The sequence below is a fragment of the Sphaerodactylus townsendi genome, linkage group LG01 (assembly GCF_021028975.2).
Source record: "Sphaerodactylus townsendi isolate TG3544 linkage group LG01, MPM_Stown_v2.3, whole genome shotgun sequence".
Taxonomy (NCBI): Eukaryota; Metazoa; Chordata; class Lepidosauria; order Squamata; family Sphaerodactylidae; genus Sphaerodactylus; species Sphaerodactylus townsendi.
The window spans coordinates 9,227,638-9,255,331 of NC_059425.1; the positions used below are offsets into that span (position 1 = coordinate 9,227,638).

General features: G+C 48.8%; 1 protein-coding gene across 2 annotated transcripts in view; it reads right to left on the minus strand.

The window, feature by feature from the left end:
• Positions 1-611: 611 nt before the first annotated feature.
• CLK2 (CDC like kinase 2) overlaps positions 612-27,694 on the minus strand; it is a 39,147-nt gene continuing 12,064 nt past the window's right edge. The window contains exons 3-13 of one of the 2 annotated variants that reach the window (XM_048510587.1): positions 26,709-26,943; positions 21,962-22,055; positions 21,486-21,552; positions 18,221-18,337; positions 17,924-18,090; positions 15,876-15,970; positions 14,883-15,009; positions 12,563-12,645; positions 8,003-8,082; positions 4,672-4,762; positions 612-1,285 (exon numbers count right to left, since the gene is read on the minus strand). In XM_048510587.1, coding sequence (XP_048366544.1) covers positions 1,103-1,285; positions 4,672-4,762; positions 8,003-8,082; positions 12,563-12,645; positions 14,883-15,009; positions 15,876-15,970; positions 17,924-18,090; positions 18,221-18,337; positions 21,486-21,552; positions 21,962-22,055; positions 26,709-26,943 — 1,339 coding nt within the window. In that variant the 3' untranslated portion in view covers positions 612-1,102. Of the gene's footprint in view, positions 1,286-4,671; positions 4,763-8,002; positions 8,083-12,562; positions 12,646-14,882; positions 15,013-15,875; positions 15,971-17,923; positions 18,091-18,220; positions 18,338-21,485; positions 21,553-21,961; positions 22,056-26,708; positions 26,944-27,694 lie in introns of both variants that reach the window. The other variant, XM_048510580.1, reaches the window with a different exon arrangement.

Genomic DNA, 27,694 nt, shown 5'->3' on the forward strand with positions numbered 1-27,694 from the left:
CAGAACTAGGCATCCTTTCTAATATCACAGATGCGTTTCTCTCCAGTTTGAATTCTTTTTTTTCCTAGTTGGGATTGAAAATCTTGTCGCAAGGACACATGAGAGCTCCACCCCAACCCAGAGGATGGGTTCAAGCATTTTCTTGTCCCAAGCAAGGGGCCCCCAGTTGCCGGCAAATGACAATTTCATCTGGAAACTCTGCGGCACAGTGGTGTAGGAGGTTAAGAGCTTGTGTATCTAATCTGGAGGAACCGGGTTTGATTCCCAGCTCTGCCACCTGAGCTGTGGAGGCTTATCTGGGGAATTCAGATTAGCCTGGACACTCCCACACACGCCAGCTGGGTGACCTTGGGCTAATCACAGCTTCTCGGAGCTCTCTCAGTCCTACCTACCTCACAGGGTGTTTGTTGTGAGGGGGGAAGGGCAAGGAGATTGTAAGCCCCTTTGAGTCTCCTACAGGAGAGAAAGGGGGGATATAAATCCAAACTACCACTCCTCCTCCTCCTCCTCATAATCACTGGAAATCCTCCGCTGCTGCTGAGATGCCAAGACGAAAAGTTGGGCAGAAAACCAAGACAAAGGAAATCCTCGAAACAGCAGCCTGGTCAGCATTAGTTCATGTCATAGTTTATTTCTCACAAAGACTGTACAAAATCCATATAAAATTCTGGCGCTGGAATGGGCTATTATCCAAAAATAATTCCTCGGGGAGGGGGACATCCCACCAGCCTTATAACTTACAGAGTGGGACGGGGAAAGGGCGCTGCAAACGGGGAGGGGGCTAGGGGTATGTACAGCAGAATCCGGGAGAGAGGGGCACGAGACCAAGGGATTCGCTTTTACAGGATTTGGGGCGGAGGGACTCGGGAATCCCTCGGGACTCGCCGTGGGTTACATGTACACTATCTCACATATTCACAAGCTTTACACGATGATAACAAAAGGGCACCCAGAGCAAAGTCACGCCAGGAAACTCTTCTGTGTTACTTCTGTTTTTATAAAGCACCAAAATGCACCATCATAGAGTCTCAGGGGCCTCCACAGGGGCCAAACGGGCGGGGGGCGAGGAGACGGAAGAGGCGGAGGGCCGCTCCCGGGCTGGTCACCGGCTGATGTCCCGGCTGGCGTCCCAGGGCTTGGGGACCGGCTGGAGTTTGAGAGGGTTGAAGAAAGGGTGCTTCAGGGCCTCGGCCAACGTGAGCCGCTTGGCCGGCTCGTATTCCAACATGCCCTCGATGAGGTCGAACAGCTGGTGGTGCTCTTCCGCCTCGGACGCCAGGTACCTCTGCGGAGACAAAGGAGGGTCAGGGGAGCTGAGACCCTGGGCCAAGATTCCCCCCAACTCAACAGAGGATTATTGCGGAGGGACTGGACACATTGTAAGTTTATGGATTGATTTTTCACAGGCTAATATACTGTTATTGTGTTATTGTGATTGTATTTCTATCTCTCTCTCTCTCTCTCTCTCTATCTACCTATCTACCTACCTACCTGATCCCAAGGCCGGGAGGGGACAGTACTGATTAGATAGTATAGTGCTGTGATAGGGATTTCATCTTGATGTATTGTTCCAGTGCTGCTGTTGCTGTTTAAGTCGCCATCTGAGTATTTTGATTCTTAATTCTAGTTCTTCATGTATTTATTATTGTTTATTCTATTATAATGTCTATTATTTTATTATGTTGTTAGCTGCCCTGAGCCCTTCAGGGACAGGGCGGGGTATAAACTGAAATTGAAATCCCTTGATCTCTCCTCTCTATCTTACCTCTCCACAGGAAAAAAAAAAGGTGATTCACATGCAGAAGGTACCTGGCGTCTTGTCAGGCCTGGTTCCCGTCTTGCCTGGCATTGGTCACACCTGGGCTTGCTGTTACCTGTCTATGTTAATGGGCCTTTCTGTTCTAATTTTCTGTTCTAATTGCTGCACTTAGTAACATAGGTCGATTCCGCACTTGGGTTATCGACCTAAGTTCGAGCTGCGTTTGACCTAAGTGCTCCGCACAACCAATGGGATCGACGTGGTTTTGTACCAGCTTCACCCCGTGTAACCGTCAAATTTTCGACTCCAGTTGGGAACTACTACTTTTTCAGGGAACCACGCTCGAACTCAGCTCGATTCCAGTAAAGTGCGGAATCTCTGGTGCCAGAAGTCCCCCATTCAGCCCACAATCACTGGCGGGTGCACAATGTTCATCGCATTACCAATGTAAGTGGCCAATCAAAAAACACCACCTTCGTCCCTCCATTCCTGTGGCAGTTTTTTAAAATAACGTGTGTGGGGATAGACGGAACATGGCCATAGAACAGTAGCCAATCGGAACGGAGTGGCGAAGAGGCGCAGGATGATTCTGCCCCCCGAGCTGGGTTCAAGCTGGTTGCAGTGGGGAACAACAATGGCTTCGACCTAGGTTAGTACCCTTCTCAGGGAACTGGGTCGAACCTATTTTACTCATGTGCGGAATCGCCCATAGTGAACCAGGCTTCCTCGCCCCAGCCCCTACCGGGCCCTGGAGCGAAGTCTATTGCATGTCCTTGAGATACTTGAGTCCCATAACAACGCTGTTCTCACCTCCTTATTCTGTTGTTCTGTTAAACTATGAGAAGATGGGCGGGGGGAGGGAGGGGGAGGGGGGAAAGGTTTTGAGGTAAACGTGGCTGCAGAAACTGTGATGTTTAGATCTGATGGCTGATGCAGTTCAATAAAGGCCACTGAATTCTTCTAGAGTCTCAATTATTGACTGTTGTACAAGAACCTTACAGGTAAGATGTCCTCAAACAGAAGGGCTGAGAAAGTGTTCTTGCTGTCCAAGTTCTTGGGAGAGCTGCTGCCAGCCGGACATGGCAACGCTAGGGGCCTTTTGCACGCACGCACGAAGCTGCCTTGCCTTCTGCCAAATCAGTTCCCTGGTCTATCAGGGTCAGCACTGTCAACTCTGACTGGCAGCTGCTCCCAAGGGTCCTTCATGTCACCTGATAATTTTATCTGCCAGGAACCTGGGACCATCTGCGTGCATCGAATGAAGACTAAAGGCCTGAACAAAGTCTCTTGGTGCCAGAAAATTCGGGTTCATGGACGAATCATGGTTTGGCTTCCAAAAAGCTTCCGCAGAAGCATCCACCTGAGAAACTGAAAAAAGCATTTTTCTGAAAAACTACAGAAAAATTGGAAAAATATCCTTTTGAGAAACTGAAAATATTCTTCTGAGAAACCGAAAAAGCACCAATACTGAGAAAAATCCTTCAAACTGAAAAAATATCCTTCTGAGAAACTGAAAAAGCACTGAAAAACTGAAAAAATCCCTTCAAACCAAAAAATATCCTTCTGAGAAACAGAAAAAGCACCGAAAAACTGAAAAAAATTCCTTCAAACTGAAAAAATATCCTTCTGAGAAACTGAAAAAGCACCAAAACTGAAAAAAATCCAGAAAGTTGGGGTTTATTTATGAATCACGGTTTGGCTTCCAAAAAGCTTCCACAGAAACATCTTCCTGAGAAACTGAAAAAGCACCAAAACTGAAAAAATTCCTTCAAACTGAAAAAATATCCTTCTGAGAAATTGAAAAAGCACCGAAAAACAGAAAAAAATTACTTCAAACTGAAAAAATATTCTTCTGAGAAACTGAAAAAGCACCAAAACTGGAAAAATCCTTCAAACTGAAAAAATATCCTTCTGAGAAACTGAAAAAGCACCGAAACGGAAAAACCCTTCAAACTGAAAAAATATCCTTCTGAAAAACTTAAAAAACACCGAAAAACTGAAAAAAAAAACCTTCAAACTGAAAAAATATCCTCCTGAGAAACTGAAAAAGCACCAAAACTGAGAAAAATCCAGAAAGTTCGGGTTCGTTAATGAATCATGGTTTAGCTTCCAAAAAGCTTCCGCAGAAACATCTTCCTGAGAAACTGAAAAAGCACCAAAACTGAAAAAATTCCTTCAAACTGAAAAAATATCCTTCTGAGAAATTGAAAAAGCACCGAAAAACGGAAAAAAATTACTTCAAACTGAAAAAATATTCTTCTGAGAAACTGAAAAAGCACCAAAACTGGAAAAATCCTTCAAACTGAAAAAATATCCTTCTGAGAAACTGAAAAAGCACCGAAACTGGAAAAACCCTTCAAACTGAAAAAATATCCTTCTGAAAAACTTAAAAAACACCGAAAAACTGAAAAAAAACCTTCAAACTGAAAAAATATCCTCCTGAGAAACTGAAAAAGCACCAAAACTGAGAAAAATCCAGAAAGTTCGGGTTCGTCAATGAATCATGGTTTAGCTTCCAAAAAGCTTCCGCAGAAACATCCTCCTGAGAAACTGGAAAAGCACCAAAAAACCCTGAAAAAAATGTCCTTCTGAAAAACTGAAAAAAGCACATGCTAGGAGAAGCAGGCAGATGGGTTTTTACCAGCACTGGGACCATCCAGAAGTTGCTTCTTTCATGGAAAGGGAAGAAGATCCATAGCACAGGCAACGGATCCGCAATTGCTCTCCATACAGAGATCCAGGGACTAAAAGTCCATCACCCACCTCCGTCATCCCCCTCCTCAAAATTGTACCCTTCCTGTTACCATCCTCAAGGGGGACCCAGTCAGTCCTCCAAAGCTTCCCCACCAAGAACCTCAAATCCATCCCCACGTTTTCCTCTTGCCAACCAGACAACGGTCTTTGCCCCTTACCCGAAGAGGTTTGCAGTTTTCCCGTACGTAGCGCCCTGCGGAGGTGTTTTCGTCCCAGTCCAGCCGACCGTGATAGAAGTATTTCTGCTTCCTGTTGGGAACCGTACACAAGGAGGAGGAATGGGGGTGAAAAACCACAAAGCGGCTGTTTCCTGCCACTGTACGTTAGCGCAAGCATGCGCGCACACGCGCCGCACACACACACACACACACACACACACACAGAATGAGTCTACATTCTCACAATCACTTCAACACGTTTGTTTCCTAACCAGTTCTCCACAAGGGTGAATTATTCCTGCATCTACAGTAGAAAAGAAGGTCTTACTCTGACCTATTTTTGACCACGAAAAAAGGATATGAGCAATCATAGAATCACGGAGTTGGAAGAGACCTCAAGGGCCATCTAGTCCAACCCCCTGAAATGCAGGACCACACAATCAAAGCAGCCCTGGCCATCCAGCCTCTGCTTAAAAACCTCCACAGAAGGAAACTCCACCACCTTCCGAGGCAGCTGATTCCACTACTGAACAGTCATACTGTCAAAAAGTTCTTCCTTCCCCACCTTCCCCATATTGCCCCGGTAGGCCCCTCCGCTCCTCGGAGGAGGACCTACTCGTGATCCCTGGCCCAAAAATGATCGGGCTGGCCTTGACGAGGGGCAGGGCCTTTTCAGCCCTGGCCCCTACCTGGTGGAACAGGCTCCCTAGGGCAGTGGTGGCGAACCTTTGGCACTCCAATTGGCCATGCTAGCAGGGGCTGATGGGAAATGTAGTCCATAACATCTGGAGTGCCAAAGGTTCGCCACCATGGCCCTAGGGAGATCAGGGCCCTGTGGGACTTACAGAGTTTCCGCAGGGCCTGCAAGACGGACCTGTTCCGCCAGGCGTTTGGCCAGCCTGGTTAAAAATACATCTACCATGTCTTCTGGCCTCCCGTGGGCACAAGGAGGGGGGGAGGGGGGTAGCCAGACGCCATCCACATTTTAAAATGGGTTCTGTTTTTATGTAATTAATATTTAAATTATGTTTTAATGTATGTTTTAACCTTGTTGTGAACCGCCCTGAGCCCTCAGGGGGAGGGCGGTATATAAAACTAGTAAATGAAATGAAATGTTTGGCCTATTACTCGTGGAATGCTTACCCCAGGGCTGGTAACTGCACGGTGCGGCTGAAGTGTGGTCTCCTTGTTTACATGCAAGGAGGCAGCCCGGTGCCTTCCTTGTAGCTGCTTGCTAGTCTCAACCAGCCTTTCCTTTTGCTGCTTTTCTCTTAACTCTGTGGTGGCGAACCTTTGGCACTCCAGATGTTAAGGACTACAATTCCCATCAGCCTCTGCTGGCATGCTGATGGGAATTGTAGTCCTTAACATCTGGAGTGCCAAAGGTTCGCCAAAACTGTCTTAACTCCACCCAGCATTGGTTCTCTTAACTCCGCTGATATTTTGCCCCCTCCCTTCCCCTCCACACAACCTCTCTCTCTCTCTGCTGCTGCTGCTGACCTTTGACCATTATGGTCGCGGTCCTCTGGACCTGTTCCAGCTTGTCAATATCCTTATTTGAACTGCGGTGCCCAGAACTGAACACAGCACTTCAGGTGAGGTCTGACCAATGAAGAATCGAGTGGTACTGTTACATCCCTCCATCTAGACACTACGCTCCTATTCGTGTATGGCAGCCAAGAAAGCCAATGTGATTCTGGGCTGTATCAATAGGAGTACAGGGTCAAGATCGAGGGATGTAATTGTACCTCTCTATTCTGCATTGGTCAGACCTCACCTGGAATATTATTTGCAGTTCTGGGTACCGCAATTCAAAAAGGATATTGACAAGCTGGAACGTGTCCAGAGGAGGGCAACCAAAATGGTCAAAGGTCTGGAATCCATGCCCTGCGAGGAGAGATTTAGGAAACTGGGAATGGTTAGTTTGGTGAAGGAAAGGAAAGGAGCAGCAATGGCGTAGGAGGTTAAGAGCTTGTGTATCTAATCTGGAGGAACCGGGTTTGATTCCCAGCTCTGCTAGTCACAGCTTCTCGGAGCTCTCTCAGCCCCACCTACCTCACAGGGTGTTTGTTGTGAGGGGGGAAGGGCAAGGAGATTGTAAGCCCCTTTGAGTCTCCTGAAGGAGAGAAAGGGGGGATATAAAGATATTTGAAGGGATGTTGGTGAGAGAGCAAGCTTGTTTCCTGCTGCTCCAGAGACTTGGACCAGGAGTCATGGGTTCAAGGTGAAGGAAAAGAGATCCCATGTAAACATCAGGAAAAACTTCCTGACTGTCAGGGCTGTTCGACAGTGGAATTCACTGCCTCGGAGTGTGGTGGAGTCTCCTTCTTTGGAGGTCTTTAAACAGAGGCTGGATGGCCATCTGTCAGGAGTGCTTTGATTGTGTTTTCCTTCATTGCAGGGGGTTGGACTCGACGGCCCTTGGGGTCTCTCCCAACTCTATGATTCTACGAATTGCACTGGCTCTCGTGTCGCCCCTTAACCTTCCCTTTTCCAGACTTAGCTCCCAAAGCCGCTCATCATAGGACAGTGATGGCGAACCTTTTCGAGACCGAGTGCCCAAACTGCAACCCAAAACCCACTTATTTATCGCAGAGTGCCAACACGGCAATTTAACCTGAATACTGAGGTTTTAGTTTAGAAAAAACAGTTGGCTCCGAGGCATGCGTTACTCGGGAGTAAGCTTGGTGGTAGTCGGTGGCTTTGCTTTGAAGCAACCGTGCAACTCTTCCAATGGGTGAATCACGACCCTGGGAGGGTTTACTCAGAAGCAAGCCCCATTGCCAGCAACCGAGCTTACTCCCAGGTAAAGGATCACATTTTCGTTCTTCGCATGAAAATCAGTGGGGTTTAACAGCGCTAAACAGGGTTACCTACACTGCTTCCCCAAAACTAGGTCTTAGGTTTAATGCTAATAATCGAGCCCAGCGGCCCAGGCCAGCCTAGATGTGTGTGTGTGTGTGGGGGGGGGATGCGACTCTGTTTGCGCGTGCCCACAGAGAGGGCTCCGAGTGCCACCTCTGGCACCCATGCCATAGGTTCGCCACCACTGTCATAGGACATGGATACAGGAAGTCTTACACTGAATCAGCCCCTTGGTCCATCAAGATCAGTCTTCCCTACTCAGACTGGCAGCTGCTCTCCTGGGTCTCCGGCGGAGGCCTTTGACATCGCTTCCTGCCTGGTGCTTTCGACTGGAGATACCGGGCATTGAACCTGGAGCCTTCCGCATGCCAAGCAAATGCTATTGCGCTGAGCCACCACCTCTCCCACTGCACCCCCAAGTAATCCCTGATCACTCACACCCAAATACACCCCGAGAATCACTCACCTGGTCTTCCGGGTCATGCGGGATGGGACGGGTCCCAGGATCCGCTCCATCATGGCCAGATGCTCGCGGTTGTCGTGAGTCTGAAATACAAGGTAGGCTGGTGGTAAATTTCTCTCCGCGGAGGGGAACGAAAGAAACCTTCCCTCCCCCGACACCCCACGCAAGCGACTGTCAAAGGTGAGCCAGTGTGGTACAAGGGGTTAGAGCAGGGGTCTGCAACCTGTGGCTCTCCAGATGTTCACGGGCTACAATTCCCATCAATTCTATGTTCACCGCCCTGAGCCCTTCGGGGGAGGGCGGTATATAAACGTTAATAATAATAATAATAATAATAATAATAATAATAATAATAATAATAATAATAATAATAATAATAATAGGCGCCATCCCCAAAACACTAGGGCAGCACTTGAAACATCTTCGAATTGACAAAATTAACATCTGTCAAATTCAGAAGGCAGCCCTGCTGGGATCCGCACGAATACTACGCCGATACATAACAACTTCCTAGGCCTCTGGGTGTGGCTCGAATTGTAATGAAGGCCAACAACCAGCTAAAGATCTGGCAGCTGTGAAATCTACAACAACAACAACAACAACAACAACAACAACAACAACAACAACAACAACAACAACAACAATAATAATAGGCGCCATCCCCAAAACACTAGGGCAGCACTTGAAACATCTTCGAATTGACAAAATTAACATCTGTCAAATTCAGAAGGCAGCCCTGCTGGGATCCGCACGAATACTACGCCGATACATGACAACTTCCTAGGCCTCTGGGTGTGGCTCGAATTGTAATGAAGGCCAACAACCAGCTAAAGATCTGGCAGCTGTGAAATCTACAATAATAATAATAATAATAATAATAATAATAATAATAATAATAATAATAATAATAATAGGCGCCATCCCAAAACACTAGGGCAGCACTTGAAGCATCTTCGAATTGACAAAATTAACATCTGTCAAATTCAGAAGGCAGCCCTGCTGGGATCCGCGCAAATACTACGCCGATACATTACAACTTCCTAGGCTTCTGGGTGAGGTTCGAATTGTAATGAAGGCCAACAACCAGCTAAAGATCTGGCAGCTGTGAAATCTACAACAACAACAACAGCAACAACAACAACCACCACCACCAGCCCCTGCCAGCATGGCTGATGGGAATTGTAGCCCATGAACATCTGGAGAGCCGCAGGTTGCAGACCCCTGGGTTAGAGAGTCAGATGAGGATCTGGGAGTCCCAATTTCGAACCCCCGCTGTGCCACAGAAGTTTGCTAGAGGACCTCGGGCCGGTCACGCACACTCAGCCTAAACCACCTGACAGGTTTGTTACGAGGATAACGATGCGAACTGCCTTCTCCAACTGTGGAGAGAGGCTGGGTTTAGATGAAGTAACTAAAACAAAGAGACACAAGGAAGGGACTGGAGCACTTTAGTGCAAGAAAGACGTCAGGGTTTGGTTTTTTGGTTTTAAAAAGAGGGAGAAGAGAAGAGTTTTGGATTTATATCCCCCCCTTTCTCTCCTGCAGGAGACTCAAAGGGGCTGACAATCTCCTTGCCCTTCCCCCCTCACAACAAACACCCTGTGAGGTAGGTGGGGCTGAGAGAGCTCCGAGAAGCTGTGACTAGCCCAAGGTCACCCAGCTGGCGTGTGTGGGAGTGCACAAGCTAATCTGAATTCCCCAGATAAGCCTCCACAGTTCAAGCGGCAGAGCTGGGAATCAAACCCGGTTCCTCCAGATAAGAGCGCACCTGCTCTTAGCCACTACGCCACCGCTGCTCGATGGCCCTTGGGGAGAAGAAGAGTCTGGATTTACACCCCGTTTTTCTCAACTCTAAGGATTCTCGCAGCAGCTTACAAACTCCTTCCCTTCCTCTCCCCACAACAGGACCTCGTGGGGTCGGTGGGGCTGACAAGAGTTCCGAGAGAACCTAGTCGCCCAGCAGGATTCAGGTGGAATCAAACCCGGTTCCACACATGAGAGTCTGTCACTCAGGTGGAGGAGTGGAGAATCAAACCCAGATCCCCAGATTAGAGTCCACTACTCTTAACCACTACACCACGCCGGTTCTTTCTGCAGGCTGCTTTGCCTCTTTAGACTTCCTACAGCTCAAAGTAGAAGAGAAGAAGAAGAGTTTGGATTTATATCCCCCCTTTCTCTCCTGCAGGAGACTCAAAGGGGCTGACAATCTCCTTGCCCTTCCCCCCTCACAACAAACACCCTGTGAGGTGGGTGGGGCTGAGAGCTCCGAGAAGCTGTGACTATCCCAAGGTCACCCAGCTGGTGTGTGTGGGAGCGCACAGGCTAATCTGAATTCCCCAGATAAGCCTCCACAGCTCAGGCGGCAGAGCTGGGAATCAAACCCGCTTCCTCCAGATTAGATACACAAGCTCTTAACCTCCTACGCCACTGAGCCAATAGTCCCTCGAAGCATTCCTGGTCCTGCACGGAACTTGCAAAGGACTAAACAGAACTGAGTGGCCAGGTGGCCCCTCATATGCCCGGCACGAGTAACGGTGGTTGCATGGCTTACGGAGAACATTCCAAAGCACAAAAGAGCGTTTGGGACCTCTCAGCCATCAAAACACCAACAGAACCGTGCGAATCGATCTTGAGTCTGGGCTTGAGATAACCCCAAGTGCTGCTGCCGCCTTGCTGGAACAGGTGAAGGTCCACCAACGCTCATCTTGCTTTGCATGAATCCCAACAACCAGCAGCATTAAGGGGGCCCACTAAAATCTTGGCCAGATGGCTCAATATTTTTTCAGTCTTGACAACCCACCTCAACGCAGAGCATTTATGCTGGCTCGGCTTAACTCCTTCCCCTCTAAAGTGATGGAAGGACGATATCAAGGCATACCAATCTCAGAGAGAAGGTGTCCATGCCCATTAAATGAAGTGGATTCAATCCAGCATATTCTTCTAAACTGCCAGTTCTACTCTTCTCTACGTAGTATTTATATTACTCCGCTTCTTAAAACAAAGCCTAGCCTACCTGCAACATACATAGTATCTTATTTACTAAATGATCGGTCCCCTGAAATAACTCTTAAGGTTCCAACTTTCTTAGCAGAAGTAATAAACAACAAATGTTACCAAAAACCTGAGCTTAGGTAGTTATATAAGTTACAAATACACGGGCTTACATGTGATTTAATAAAATGACAATCGTGAGCCGTTCCCTACTGTAAATGGATTTTAATTGTCTGACGCTAAACAATATATCATGTATTCGATGTTTTGTATATATAATATTTTATTACAACCTGGATATTAGACTATTTTTGTACTTATGTACAGAATTATTGTTTGTATAGATTTTAACTTATGCCTAATAAAGGCTTTGCTGTGCTGTGAGATCTTGGCCCCCGGGGCCCTGCAGTGGTCAAGCATCTCTTTCAAAGAAAATCTACTAATACCGCTCAATGCCAGCAGGTGGAGCCCTGGCTCCCTCCTTCCAACAAGGCCCCTCCCTTTGATTAATGGCAGTCGAATCTTTGGCCCAGGAAATCCACAAAGAGGCAATCTAAGAAAGCTGGTTTGTATAAAATAGTATAGAGCCACAGGCCATCTACTCTGACCCCCGGCTTTGTCCAGCTGCTGCCTGAAGACGGCCAGGGATTGGGGGGGGGGGGGGGGCTCAGCACCTCCCTAGCCTGTTGATTCTGTAACTGAACTACCCTTACTGTAAAAAAAAAATAAATCTAATATCCAGGCTTTCTGCTCATTCTAAACGCTTCTTTGCTTTGCTACTCAGCGCCAGCATGGTGTAGTGATTAAGAGCAGGTGCACTCTAACCTGCAGAACTGGGTTTGATTCTGCACTCTGCCACTTGAGCTGTGGAGGCTTATCTGGGTAACCTGATTAGCTTGTGCACTCCAGCACATGACAGCTGGGTGACCTTGGGCTAGTCACAGTTCTTCGGAGCAGCAATGGCGTAGGAGGTTAAGAGCTCGTGTATCTAATCTGGAGGAACCGGGTTTGATTCTCAGCTCTGCCGCCTGAGCTGTGGAGGCTTATCTGGGGAATTCAGATTAGCCTGTACACTCCCACACACGCCAGCTGGGTGACCTTGGGCTAGTCACAGCTTCTCGGAGTTCTCTCAGCTCCACCTACCTCACAAGGTGTTTGTTGTGAGGGGGAAAGGGCAAGGAGATTGTAAGCCCCTTTGAGTCTCCTGCAGGAGAGAAAGGGGGATATAAATCCAAAACTCTTCTTCTTCTCTCTCTCTCAGCCCCACCTACTTCACAGGGTGTTTGTTGTGAGGGGAGAAGGGAAAGGAGTTTGTAAGCCCCTTTGAGTCTCCTTACAGGAGAGATAGGGGGGATGTAAATCAAAACTCTTCTTCTTCTTCACTTCTCTGCTAGTTCTCCACTATCCAGTTTACTTCTCCATCTAGAGACTCCAACCCTGCCCCCTTTCTTAGCTCCTTCTTTTGAGCCCGCAGCCAAATACCGTCGCCCCACTCAGCCGAATCCTCCGGTGCCTTTCAACACACAGGAGCAATTCTGTTTCGCCCACAGAGGCCCAAGAAGCAGGTCTCACCTGAAACAAAGTGAATCCCATGTAATACTCGAAGACGATGCAGCCAATGCTCCAGACGTCACACGGCTGGGCCCAGCCAAGCTCTGCGACACAGAGAACATACGAACATAAGAACGAGCCAGCTGGATCAACGAGCCAGAGTCCATCTAGTCCAGCACTCTGCTACTCGCAGTGGCCCACCAAGTGCCTTTGGGAGCTCACAGGCAGGATGTGAAAGCAATGGCCTTCTGCTGCTGCTGCTCCCGAGCACCCGGTCTGCTCAGGCATTTGCAATCTCAGATCAAGAGGATCAAGATTGGTAGCCATAGATTGACTTCTCCTCCATAAATCTGCCCAAGCCCCTTTTAAAGCTATCCAGGTGAGTGGCCATCACCACCTCCTGTGGCAGCATATTCCAAACACCAATCACACGTTGTGTGAAGGAGTGTTTCCTTTTATTAGTCCTAATTCTTCCCCCCAGCATTTTCAATGAATGCCCCCTGGTTCCAATATTGTGAGAAAGAGAGAAAAATTTCTCTCTGTCAACATTTTCTACCCCATGCACAATTTTAACAAGCTTCAGGGGAAGCCTGAGAGGTCGGGGTCTCGTCTGGGCAAATTCCAGAGATGCCCCCCTCCCCGGCATGGATTTGTAGGTTTATCACAACGCCCTTGCAAGGTGTCTCGTGAGCTGCTCATCCACATTTGCTCAGCACTGTCTACTCCGCCCAGCAGCCAATGGGCCATGCTAGCAGGGGCTGATGGGAATCATAGTCCACGAACATCTGGAGGGCTACAGTTGGACGCCTCCGCTCTAAAGTATAAGTCTGGATTGAACCATGGCTGTTTTTCATGCAAAGGATGGAATGTGCTCCTCCCCACAGCTATGACCCCTCTCTAGTTTCAAAAGAAGCCGGTATTTGCTGCTACTCTAATCAAGAGCTGAAGGGGGTCTCGGCCCCACTCCAATAGGAGGGGGGGGAAAGGAGGATCAAGGTCCACTGATTTAGTCTCCCTGGGGATCTAAAAGGTCCACTAAACCTAACCGCCACAGGCATCTAAAAGGTTCAATAAGTTAGCCTCCCTGGGGATCTAAAAGGTCAACAAAATTATTATTTTTTTCTACTCAGTTCGACTCGCCGAGATCCTTTTAGCCAGAGATTTTGAAGGATAAACTTGAGACAGGTTTTGGGCGCAAAGCGGGAGATCTCCCACTGAGAAGGCCCCCATGAGGAACCCTCTACTCTGATTGGCGGCAGCTCTCCCCTGGCAGAGATCTCTCTCTGCTGGTCATCCAGCCCCTCTTTAAAGACCTCCAACGAAGGAGACTCCGCCACACTCCGAGGCTGTGAATTCCACTGCTGAACAGCCCTGACGGTCAGGAAGTTCTTCCTGATGTTTAGGTGGAATCTCTTCTCCTGTACTTTGAACCCGTGACTCCTTGTCTTGGTCTCTGGAGCAGCAGAAAAACAAGCTTGCTCCCTCACCGACATGACATCCCTTCAGATATCTAACCATGGCCATCATGTCACCTCTTGACCTTCTCTTCACCAAACTAAATATCCCCAGCTCCCTAAATTTCCCCTCGTAGGGCGTGGATTCCAGACCTTTGACCATTTTGGTTGCCCTCCTCTGGACCAGTTCCAGCTTGTCAATATCCTCTTTGAATTGCTGTGCCCAGAACTGCACAAAATATTCCAGGTGAGATCTAACCAATGCAGGATAGAGAGGAACAACTACTTCCCTCGATCTAGACCAGCCATTCTCAACCAGGGTTCCCTGGTACCCAGGGGTGCTGTGAGCATGTCCCAGGGGTACCGCGGCAACACTACCGCCCCCCCCCCCTCATTTTTGTGGTGTCTCCCACCGGCACCAGCAAGGACATGGAACTGGCCCATGGGGCAGGGCCTGCCACAAGGTCAGCAGCCACCCCGCCCCCCAGGGCTACCCTTCACCCTGGGAGGGGAAGGTGGGGGGTGTGGCAAGCAGGGGCAATGGGAGGGGAAGGTGGGGGGTGGCGGCAGGGGTACCGTGAGATATGAAGAGTGAGGTCAAGGGCACCCTGACCTCGAAAAGGTTGGGAAACACTGATCTAGACACTATATTAATGATGTATCCCAGAATCGCATTGGCTTTCTCGGCTGCCGCATCACACAGCTGACTCATGTTCAGTTTGCGGTCGACTAAGACACTCAGAGTGGGAGAGTAGATGTGACCACGTTCCGTTAGCAGTGGACTCTTCCCTTGTCCTGACACCCACAATGCTTTTCCTTTCTTCACCCAGGGATGCCCAGAACTAAACCCGATAGCAGGATATGCAGACAAGAGCCGGGATCCTCACCAAGGATCACCTCGGGTGCCCGATAGTGTCGCGTGGAGACGATGGTGCTGTGGTGTTCGTGGTCGAACGTGGCGCTGCCGAAATCCACCACCCGGATGGACGTGTTCTTGACGCATCGCTCGTCTCGCTTCTTGTGGGGAGGGCGGGGTCGAAAGAGAGAGGCAAGAGGTGGTTAGCGGTCCCAGGCGGCAAAGTCACGTCACGCAAAGGCGTATCGCGGGATCCATATTACAGCAAGAGAAGAGGAAGAAGAGTGTGAGCAGCAGTGGCGTAGGAGGTTAAGAGCTTGTGTATCTAATCTGGAGGAACCGGGTTTGATACCCAGCTCTGCCGCCTGAGCTGTGGAGGCTGATCTGGGGAATTCAGATTAGCCTGTGCACTCCCACACACGCCAGCTGGGTGACCTTGGGCTAGTCACAGCTTCTCGGAGCTCTCTCAGCCCCACCCGCCTCACAGGGTGTTTGTTGTGAGGGGGGAAGGGCAAGGAGATTGTCAGCCCCTTTGAGTCTCCTGCAGGAGAGAAAGGGGGGATATAAATCCAAACTCTTCTTCTTCTAAATCCCCCCCTTTCTCTCCTGTAAGGAGACTCAAAGGGGCTGACAATCTCCTTTCCCTCCCCCCCCCACAACGAAACCCTGTGAGGTGGGTGGGGCTGAGAGAGCTCCAAAAAGCTGTGACTAGCCCAAGGTCACCCAGCCGGCATGTGTTGGAGTGCACAAATCCAAAACCTTTATTAGGCATAAAACCGGTGTGTGTCAAGAATTCCAAATACAATAAGATCATTATTGCACAACTTGCAGTGCACAGAGTAAAGGAGTGCACAAACTAATCTGGTTCACCAGACAACCCTCCACAGCTCAAGTGGCAGAGAGGGGGAAATCAAACCCGGTCCTCCGAATTAGAGTGCACCTGCTCTTTGCCGCTGCACCACGCCGTCGGCCACGGCTACCATCAAAGGCTGACAGGATTTCCCCACAAGGAAAGAAGACCCACCTTTTCCAGGTTGTAGGTCATCTCGTAATCTGAGTTGACGAAGAGGATGTTTTCGGGCTTCAGATCCGTATGCGTGAGCTTGTTCTCATGAAGAACTAGAGCGGAGGGGGGGAAGGAGAGAGAAGTCCACAATTTTAGCAAAGAGAGAACCATACAAGACAGGGATGTCCAACTCTGGCGCCCCAGACGTTCATGGACTACGATTCCCATCAGCCCCTGCCAGCATGCCATGCTGGCAGGGGCTGATGGGAATCGTAGTCCATGAACGTCTGGGGCGCCAGAGTTGGACACCCCTGATGTAAAGCAATGCTGCCTCACCTGCTAGAGACTCCGACTCTGTTTACCAGGCCTTTGTACAACAAGGGTTCCTATTGTAAGGAATCAGCAAGGTCCAGTCCAAAAGTAACCTTAATAGTTCTTTATCAGCTGGCTTTCATGATCGGCTCTACAGACAATGCAGATTCTAACCCTGTTGGGCTTAATGCTTACGGTCTCTCCTTCCCGCCAAGAACTGGACCTAAACAATAACCCATTCCCACAAGCCAGAAGCAGTTTCACACAGACAGAAAGCAAGGTTAAGTAAGCGATAACAACTATGCTGGGCAAACAGCCCAATGCGGCTGAGGAATCTCTTCCAAGGCCGAACCAGCCTTCTAACTAAATCACAACCTTACACCTATCCTTTTTAAGGCTACAGACACCTTTTGAATTTTGACATGGCGTGGTGGGTGCAAACCACAAAATGCCTGCCAAAGGGGACATCTGAAGGAGGAGAAGAGTTTGGATTCATACCCCACCTTTTTTTTCCTGTAAGGAGACTCAGGGTGGCTTACAAGCTCCTTTCCTTTCCTCTCCCCACAACAGACACCTTGTGAGGCAGGTGGGGCTGAGAGAGTTCTGAGAGAACTGTGACTGGCCCAAGATCACCCAGCAGGAATGTAGAAGTGCGGAAACACTTCTGGTTCACCAGATAAACCTCTGCCACTCAGGTAGAGGAGTGGGGAATCAAACCCAGTTCTCCAGATTAGAGTCCACCTGCTCTTAACCACAACTCTTGAAGATTCTTGTGTTGTAGTGTCAGCTACTACCAAAGCAATGTTGCCAGTGTAGTGCCTATGGGAGCCATAGTACCCACCAAACACTTTTTGGGCAGGTGGAACTTGCTGATCGGTTCCCCACCCTGGAACATGGACAATATACACCCCACTAAACATTCCCTTCTCACTGGACACAGCATGTAACAGACTTCCCTCTGTGATACACCTCTGAAGATGCCGGCCACAGATGCAGGCGAAACGTTAGGAACAAGATCCACCAGACCACGGCCACACAGCCTGGAAAACCCACCAGAACCAGTTGAGTCCGGCTGTGAAAGCCTTCGACAATACTCGTTGGAAACCTCATTATTCGCAATGTCTTGGAGGATGGGACAAATGTGACGGATTTACTGTTCAAATGGTTAAATTTAAAAAGGGGCAGTTCAGACAGAAATGCCAGCAGCACACACACACGTTCCCCTAGTTCAGGGGTCTGCAACCTGTGGCTCTCCAGATGTGCATGGACAACAATTCCCATCAGCCCCTGCCAGCATGGCCACTGGCCATGCTGGCAGGGGCTGATGGGAATTGTAGTCCACAAACTGTAAGGAACCAGTAAAGTCCAGGCCAAAAGTAACTGTTCAAGTTCTTTATTGAGCTGGCATTCTAAGTCGATCACAAGCAATGCGGGAACTTGCCTCCCAATGTTCGAACAGCCTCTTTTACGGGCTGCCCACCAGTTCCCGCCAAAGTTAGGTAAACACCTGTAGTTCCCACCCGAAAACCACATTGAAACAGTTTCACACAGACAGGCAAAAGAAACAGGAGATACGGATCCTAGAAACTACAGATACTAGAAACACTCCCCAATCTGGGAGTGTCAGACGAAAACCTTCCAAGGCTAAGCAGCAACTTTACACAACCATCTGCAGAGCTGCAGGCTGCAGAGCCCTGCCCTAGTTCCAATCCCCGCTCCCCCTGCTCTGTCCTATCCCCTCTCCCAGGACTCACATTTCACTGCCTGGCAGACTTGGTAGGCCATGTGCCGGATTTGGTACAGGGGATAAGGCAGGTAGTTGTTATCCTTCAGGAAGTCGAAGGTGCTGAGACCCAGGAGCTCAAAGGACAGGCACATGTGTCCGTGGTAGTCGAACCAGTCGTACATCTGCACGCACAAGCTGGAAAGAGGCGCAGGGCTGGTTAGAGGGAACTGGGTATGGGCCCCCTCTCGAGCAGGCCATTTGGGGCAGGCTGCGCACAAAGGCATCCGCCCCCGTCTCTGCCCCCGGATCCCGGCCGAGTGCTCACTTGTTGTTGTCAGGGTCCTTCTCGTTGATCTTCTCCAGGACGTTGATCTCCAGCCGGGCCGCTTCTTTGTACTTTTCCACGTTCTTGATTATTTTTAAAGCCACGCGGGTGTTGCCCCTGGGGAGGGAGGGAGGGAAGGATGCAGAGTCACGGAATCACAGAGTCGGAAGACGTGCCCAAGGGCCATCAAGTCCAATCCACCTGCCATGCAGGAACACACTAATCAAAGCACTCCTGACAGATGGCCATTCAGCCTCTCTTTAAAGAGACTCCACCACACTCCGAGGTAGTACAGTCCACTGTCAAACAGCCCTGACAGTCAGGAAGTTTTTCCTGATGTTTAGGCGGGATCTCTTTTCCTTCACCTTGAACCCATGACTCCTGGTCCTAGTCTCTGGAGCAGCAGGAAACAAGCTTGCTCCCTCCCCAACAGGACATCCCTTCAGATATCTAAACGTGGCTGTCATGTCACCTCTGAACCTTCACTTCTCCAGACTACACATCCCTGGTTCCCTAAGGCTGATTCCGCATGGGCCAAAAACAGAGGTATGAAAACGGTGTGAAAACTGTATGAACCCTTTTACACCACTTTAAACCCTTTTACATCATTTTCACGCCATTTTCACACTGCTGTTTTTGGCCCATGCGGAATCAGCCTGTGTCTTCCTTTTACAGACCATTTCAACATCACAACGCCCAGTTCTGTTCACTTACCCTAATGACTGCTTTTGCCCGTCTGAGTCTATGCGGGTTTGTACCAGAAGACGGGGCCTTTCACGCGGTGGCACCCATGTTCTGGAACTCCCACCCCGAAGAGACTCACCTGACAAAGCTGTTCTCATTCCCCCAAGCTTTTTAACTGCCCTGTCTTTTAATATTTGTCGCTGTAGATGAGGCCTGCTTTTCTGAGAACTTGACTGCATTAGTAATCATATTTCCCGCCCCCCGCCCCCCAAATGTGATTGATTGCTCCTTTTCAAACTGTTGATGCAGAGCGTTTTTGAAGCCAATTTGCTGGCTATTATGAATGCTGCTTGTCAACTCAGAGATAGGTAGACAGAGAGGACAGAGTAGTAGAAGAAGAAGAAGAAGAGTTTGGATTTATATCCCCCCTTTCTCTCCTGCAGGAGACTCAAAGGGGCTGACAATCTCCTTGCCCTTCCCCCCTCACAACAAACACCCTGTGAGGTAGGTGGGGCTGAGAGAGCTCCGAGAAGCTGTGACTAGCCCAAGGTCACCCAGCTGGCGTGTGTGGGAGTGCACAGGCTAGTCTGAATTCCCCAGATAAGCCTCCACAGCTCAGGCGGCAGAGCGAGGAATCAAACCCGGTTCCTCCAGATTAGATACACGAGCTCTTAACCTCCTACGCCACTGCTGCTCCACTGTCTTACACTCCATGTGTTCTGCATGAGACTGCTTTTGAAGGCATTTTGAGAAGAAGAAGAGTTTGGATTAATATCCCCCCTTTCTCCCCTGTAAGGAGACTCAAAGAGGCTTCCAACCTCCCCCCCCCCCGGACAACAAACACCCTGTGAGGTAGGCGGGGCTGAGAGAGCTCCGGAGAACTGTGACCAGCCCAAGGTCACCCAGCTGGCGTGTGTGGGAGTGCACAAGCTAATCTGGTTCACCAGATAGCCCTCCATAGCTCAAGTGGCAGAGCAGGGAATCAAACCCGGTTCTCCAGATTAGAGTGCACCTGGTCTTAACCAATGCACCATGCAGGCTGGTATCATGTTAGTACCAGATACGAGGCTCTTGATGGGGATTATTCTTCATTGCTAGTTGATGACACACACATCCCGAAACTTTGGAATTTGGGCAGCCAAATGATGGAGAAGAAGAGTTTGGATTTATATCCCCCTTTTTTGTCCTGCAGGAGACTCAAAGGGGCTGACAATCTCCTTGCCCTTCCCCCCCTCACAACAAACACCCTGTGAGGTGGGTGGGGCTGAGAGAGCTCCGAGAAGCTGTGACTAGCCCAAGGTCACCCAGCTGGCGTGTGTGGGAGTGTACAGGCTAATCTGAATTCACCAGATAAGCCTCCACAGCTCAGGCGGCAGAGCTGGGAATCAAACCTGGTTCCTCCAGATTAGATACACAAGCTCTTAATCTCCCACACCACTGCTGCTCCAGGGTTTTATATTAATTTTTGCACCAAAAGATGCATTAGGGCTTATTTTAGGGGAAATACGGTACCTTCACAATTGATTAAGGCGGGCTCTCGGCAGCCCTGTTGCTTCCTCGTCACGTGTGGTGAAAGCTGCATCCTCATTGGCAAGGAGCACCCTGCTGGATCACACCATTCTGATCTGCAACTACTGGTAGGGCTTATTTTTGGAGTAGGGCTTATATTTTAAGCCTCCTCCCAAAATGCCTGAAAAATCACGACAGGACTTATTTTCGGGGTAGGTCTTATTTTCGGGGAAACACGGTACTACGCATTAGTTCTTACCACGACGCCTTAATTTTTCTGCATGTACATTTATTGTGTGAAAAAGGCAAACTCTATGCTGGGGATCATTAGGAAAGGAGTTGAGAATAAAACTGCAAGGATTGTCATGCCCTTATATAAAGCCGTGGTGCGACCGCACTTGGAGTACTGTGTCCAGTTCTGGTCGCCGCATCTCAAAAAGGATATTGAAGAGATAGAAAAAGTGCAGAGAAGGGCAACGAGGATGATTGAGGGACTGGAGCACCTTCCTTATGAGGAGAGGCTGCAGCGTTTGGGACTCTTTAGTTTGGAGAGGAGACGTCTGAGGGGGGATATGATTGAAGTCTATAAAATTATGCATGGGGTAGAAAATGTGGACGGAGAGAAATTTTTCTCTCTTTCTCACAATACTAGAACCAGGGGGCATCCATTGAAAATGCTGGAGGGAAGAATTAGGACAAATAAAAGGAAACACTTCTTCACGCAACGTGTGATTGGTGTTTGGAATATGCTGCCACAGGAGGGGGTGATGGCCACTAACCTGGATAGCTTTAAAAAGGGCTTGGATAGGCTTATGGAGGAGAAGTCGATCTATGGCTACCAATCTTGATCCTCCTTGCTCTGAGATTGCAAATGCCTTAGCAGACCAGGTGCTCAGGAGCAGCAGCAGCCATTGCTTTCACATCCTGCATGTGAGCTCCCAAAGGCACCTGGTGGGCCACTGCGAGTAGCAGAGAGCTGGACTAGATGGACTCTAGTCTGATCCAGCAGGCTAGTTCTTATGTTCTTATGTTTTTTGCAGCTACAAAAGAAAACCTCCAACGGTGCGCCTACCTGCGGTGATCGATACACTGGACCACTCTTCCAAACGTCCCCTCTCCGAGGGTGCTGATGATCTCGTCTACGAAGGGAGAAAGAGAGACACAGAAAAGGGAGGGAGGAGGAAACAGGCGTGAGCGTGAACGGCATCCGGTCGCAGCGCGTGAACACACCACCACAAAAACCGTCCTTCCCGAGCCAGTCCTAAGAACCCACCCTGGAGACTGGAGCAAACTAATTAAAATCCCTGGCCATTCGGAGCACAACACAGAAAAATAGAGAAGGGAGAAGGGAAGGAAAGGAGAAAGGGTCTTTAAAAGAAAAAAAGGGGAAAGCTTTTTTTTATAAAAAAAAAAGAAAACAGACACTGCAAAGAGAATTAAAAGGAGCAGGCAGGAGGGGGATCAAAAAAACAACAGCTAACAGAACAATGTTTGCGACTGCAATGGGAGCTTAACTAGAGACTAGATTATGTTACGATTTGGCTGTACATCTTTCTTGGAGCCAGTCGCCGACGCGATAGACGAGGTGGCCTTCGTCGTCGTCTTCCACGCTCTTGGCCCGCCGGCTGCTCTGCTGACTCCGCTGCAGGGGCCCCGAAACGCAGGCGCGGAGGTTGGGGGTTTGTTTTCATTCATTCATTCATTCACCGGGCCAAACCGGGGCGTTTTCAAAGCGGCGCGGGCAAGTCAGCCGGCCAAGCGTCACCCGTGGCAAGTGGCAGGCGGGCCCGTGGCGGATTGGAGGAGGAGGAGGAAGAGGAGGGACAGGATGATTCCCGGGCCAATTCATACGGCACAAGAGGCGCATATATGTACAAAAACGATAAGGGGATAATGGCAAGGGGAAACAAAGTCAAGATAACACACACAAGCTCAGGAAAATAACTCTAGTAAAATATACTTATATACACGAAAAGAAGAGGGGGGGGGGGAATATTGCCAGTCCTCCTGCGAACGGGCCCACCCAAGCCAAGACACGAGGACAGGGCAGAACAAATAGCTGAGCTGTTACATCATTAGGGAAGTCAAACCCGTGATGAATCTTGATGGCTACGTGGGAGGGGAGGCACACATTCTCCAGGAAGACACCATCCACACCAGCTACCCTGCCCAGCCAGATAAATCCGTGAGGGCAACTAAGAACATAAGAACATAAGAACGAGCCTGCTGGATCAGACCAGAGTCCATCTAGTCCAGCATTCTGCTACTCACAATGGCCCACCAGGTGCCTTTGGGAGCTCACATGCAGGATGTGAAAGCAATGGCCTTCTGCTGCTGCTGCTGCTCCTGAGCACCCTGGTCTGCTAAGGCATTTGCAATCTGAGATCAAGGAGGATCAAGATTGGTAGCCATAGATTGACTTCTCCTCCATAAATCTGTCCAAGCCCTTTTTAAAGCTATCCAGGTGAGTGGCCATCACCACCTCCTGTGGCAGCATATTCCAAACACCAATCACACGTTGCGTGAAGAAGTGTTTCCTTTTATTAGTCCTAATTCTTCCCCCCAGCATTTTCAATGAATGCCCCCTGGTTCTAGTATTGTGAGAAAAAGAGAAAAATTTCTCTCTGTCGACATTTTCTACCCCATGCATAATTTTATAGATTTCAATCATATCCCCCCTCAGACGTCTCCTCTCCAAACTAAAGAGTCCCAAACGCTGCGGCCTCTCCTCATAAGGAAGGTGCTCCAATCCTTCAATCATCCTCGTTGACCTTCTCTGCACTTTTTCTATCTCTTCGATATCCTTTTTGAGATGTGGCGACCAGAACTGAACACAGTACTCCAAGTGCGGTCGCACCACGGCTTTATATAAGGGCATGACAATCCTTGCAGTTTTATTCTCAACTCCTTTCCTAATTATCCCCAGCATAGAGTTTGCCTTTTTCACAACTGTTGCACGAGTAGTTTCCTCTCCCAAGGGGAGAAACTGCCTTAAATGTATACAGTCCGTAGCGAACCTGGTACTTTTCACAAATTCTATCCACTGGCCAGAAAAGTTACATCAGTTATTCCAAGAATTGCATGACAAAAAAGTACCCCTGTGACAAAGGAGGTTGCCCACTGTGCCTCTGCATGATTTAGTGCTCCAGTCACATCTTCTCCCAGTTAGTTTCTACTGGTAGTTGTGGGCTGGGGAGGGGGGGGGCAAGGAGGGCAGTATGTCTACATTGGGTGCAACTAGGACCTCTTAAATGACACACAAAGCAGAAATTACCTTGTGTCATATAAAAGTTCTCGTCGCACCTCTGGATGAGTCAACTGCTCTGGCCTATCAAGAGGAATGCCCTTTAGTGGGAAACTCGAGAGGACGCTCTCCTATGAGGGCAGGTGATTTTGTGGGCATGCTTCTAGCTGTTTTTGTGCTGGGGGAGAATAAAGGCGATAGTTTTGCTATTTCAATTTGGGGAGGATATTAAGTGAAAAGCTGCGTGAAGCAAGCAACGATTTATGGGGGAGAAAAACATCCCAGAACGGACAGAGTGGAAGACTACTCGTGAATGAACGGCTCTGCAAAATAAAGTTTTACCGTTGCTTCCTCTTCATCAAGCCCTACAGATTTATCATAGTATAGCCGTGGTGGCGAACCTTTGGCACTCCAGATGTTATGGACTACAATTCTCATCAGCCCCTGCCAGCATGGTCAATTGGTCATGCTGGCAGGGGCTGATGGGAATTGTAATCCATAACATCTGGAGTGCCAAAGGTTCACCACCACTGTAGTATAGGTTGGATGGCAGCTAAAATGGCAAAGTGGAAGCTGGGTTCGAATTCCGGTTCAACCCTGAGGCTCCGCCTATGACACCAGGATTAAAGGGGGATGACCTTCAGCACCCCAAGCTCCTTGGAAGGGACAGGTGATTTGCTTAAAATTGTCCCCTCCCACTTACCTTCCTTCCTTCCTTCTTCCTGCCTGCTCTAAGTTTTTGAGAAGTCCCAAACGCTTTCTTCCTCGCCGCTGCATCGGGATGACATCCATCTGGCACAGAGAGCGCCAGCGTGGCGTAGTGGTTAAGAGCAGGTGCACTCTAATCTGGAGAATCAGGTTTGATTCCCCGCTTTGCCACTTTTATTATTATTTTTATTATTTTTATTATTTTTATTATTTTTATTTATTTATTTATTTATTTATTTATTTATTTATTTATTTATTTATTTATTTATTTATTTATTTATTAGGTTTATATACCGCCCTCCCCCCGGAGGGCTCAGGGCGGTGAACAACATATAAATAGAGCACATATATCAGATTAAAACCATTAAATAGCAATTAATACGGCTCTAATAAATATAAACCCTACCCCGTTAAAATGCAGCATATTTAAGATCAACATAAAGATGGCACCTACTATCAACTCCCTTAAAAACCCAAAAGGAAGGGGCGGTAGGATCCGCTTGATGTTATAAGGAGCTGTGGAGGCTTATCTGGTGAGCCAGATTAGCTTGTGCGCTCCAACACATGCTTGTTTGCGGTGGGGGGGGGGGGAAGGGAAAGGAGTTTGTAAGCCCCTTTGAGTCTCCTTACAGGAGAGAAAGGAGGGGTATAAATCCAACTCTTCTTCTTCAAAGAGCCTCAATTCAAACTCTACCGGAGAGTCAAGTTGTAGAAGTGGTGGGATAGAAGTACCAGCGGTCAGAGGCAACATAGATGCCCGCAGGTCACTAGTTGGCCACCCCTGAGCATTTTACAACTTTTGGTTTACCATAAATGGAGCCACTCTCTTTCCACGACTGAGCAGAGCCACCCAACCCCAGACTCTACTATTAAGATCGACTGCCAAATGCAGCACCAACCTCGCAGGATATTGCCATTGTATTTTTATTGTATTGACATTGTCCATGTATTGATACTTTTGCTATGTTGATATACTGTTAATGTATTGTTCATATACTGATTTATTGTCAATGTATTGATATAGTATGGATTTGGTGCTGAGATGTACTGATTTGTATTGATATTGTATGGATATTGTGCTGCTCTTATTGATACTAGCAAATGGGTTAGGTTTGTTGTGTCCCCATCTGTAATTTGATTCCTATTTTTTAGTTTTTATGTATTTTATTAGTACTTATTCTGTTACAAGGTATATTGTTTTGCAATGTGGTTAGCCACCCTGACCCCTAGGGGGATAAGGCAGGGTACCAATTGAAATACAAATACACTGAAATAAAGGGGCCTCTGTGATTGAGCCAAGGAGAAGCACGGTAAGATTACGTGGCTACAACTCTCTGAAACTGTGCACCCGTACACCCTAGGGTGTTGCACCCAGGTCAATTAACGCTGGGTCTCAATGGCAAACGCACACCCTTAGCCCATTCCTACGACGAAACAAGCAAAGTGCTCGATTTCTGACAAAAAGGGACGCTGATTTTCCTGACCCCTGCCAGATAACCGGCCTGGGTACAAATCCAGAAAGCACGAGCTAAGTAAACCCCCTCATTAGGATGAATCAAAAGGACAGAATCGCACGCAAGCTTCCAAGTGCTCTAGAACTCTTCAGGAACTGTGCTTTGGGGATGTCCCTCGTGGGTGGTGAATGAGAATATCACCCAGCCTGGCCTACTTTGCACCCAGTGCTGCAGCCTTCAACCTGGCCATCACAACACACACAAACACCCAAACATCTGCTGGGTCAAAAACCCCAAAATGTCATTTTTGCTGTTTTTGGAAGAACCTGCTATTGTTGCACGTGCGAAGCGAACACAAATGCACATCTCCTGAGAGCCAGCGGGGTGTAGTGGTTAACAGCAGGTGGATTCTAATCTGGAGAACCGGGTTTGATTCCCCACTCCTCCACCTGAGTGGCGGAGGCTTGTCTGGTGAACTGTGCGGAGCAGCAAAATCCACTCGCAAACAATTGTGAAAGTGGACTGGAAGTGCATTATTCTGCATGTGCGGAAGGGACCTAAAAGGCAGAAGCCACTGTGGGGTTTCTGTTGCAGTAAGCGAATCTGACATAAATAAGCTCCAGGAAATACAGCAGGAACAGGAAGCAGGTCTCAGCCGACAGCCAGGGATGGTGCTAATCTTGACCACCTAATGGCGATATCTGATCCTGATTGATAAGAAAAGGGTCGTAGGGATTTCTGGGACCAGGAACCAGATCTGGGACTGCCCTGGGGATCACAAAGCACATACCCTGCACCTCTGCCCGCCGCCACTCCATGCCCCACAGGGTGCGCTACCTTCCGAGCACATAAACACGGGGTGGGAGGGAAGGAGCCAATGAATGCTCACCGATGAAGAGCGGCTGAAGGAGCGGCTACGGCGGCGTCTCCGCCGGCGCTTCCGCCGGCTGCTCTTGCAGCTGCGGTAGCTGCAGTCTCGATCCCGGGAGTGCTGGTATTCGTAGGAGTGGTGGTACTCCGCCTCGTAGTAGGCTTCGCCCCGCGCACGACTGTAGCCATCCTGCTGGTAGCCGTCGCAGTACCTCCGGTCGTAGGCGCGCTGGTCGGACGAGTGGCCTCCGTAGCTGTGGGGGGGAAGAAGCGGCCCGTTCAGGTGGGGACAAGCGGAGACGGTTCCAAGGTTGAGAGCGACTCCAGCTAAGCTACCGGCTCAGCCTGACCTCACTCAGGTCAAGTATTTTGACTCCTTGTTATTAAGAACATAAGAACATAAGAACTAGCCTGCTGGATCAGACCAGAGTTCATCTAGTCCAGCTCTCTGCGACTCGCAGTGGCCCACCAGGTGCCTTTGGGAGCTCACATGCAGGAGGTAAAAGCAATGGCCTTCTGCTGCTGCTGCTCCTGAGCACCTGGTCTGCTAAGGCATTTGCAATCTGAGATCAAAGAGGATCAAGATTGGTAGCCATCCAGTTTAGTGGCCATCAACACCTCCTGTGGCAGCATATTCCAAACACCAATCACATGTTGCGTGAAGAAGTGTTTCCTTTGATTAGTCCTAATTCTTCCCCCCAGCATTTTCAATGGATGCCCCCTGGTTCTAGTATTGTGAGAAAGAGAGAAAAATTTCTCTCTGTCGACGTTTTCTACCCCATGCATAATTTTATAGACTTCAATCATATCCGCCCTCAGATGTCTCCTCTCCAAACTAAAGAGTCCCAAACGCTGCAGCCTCTCCTCATAAGGAAGGAAGGAATTATTTTCGACTTCTTGCATGGAAACCTTTTCTTTCTTTTTTTCTTATGCCAAGAAAGGCTTACTTGACCTGACTAACCTCACTCTCTAATTTGCATCCATTGCAAACATGCGCCCAGCTAT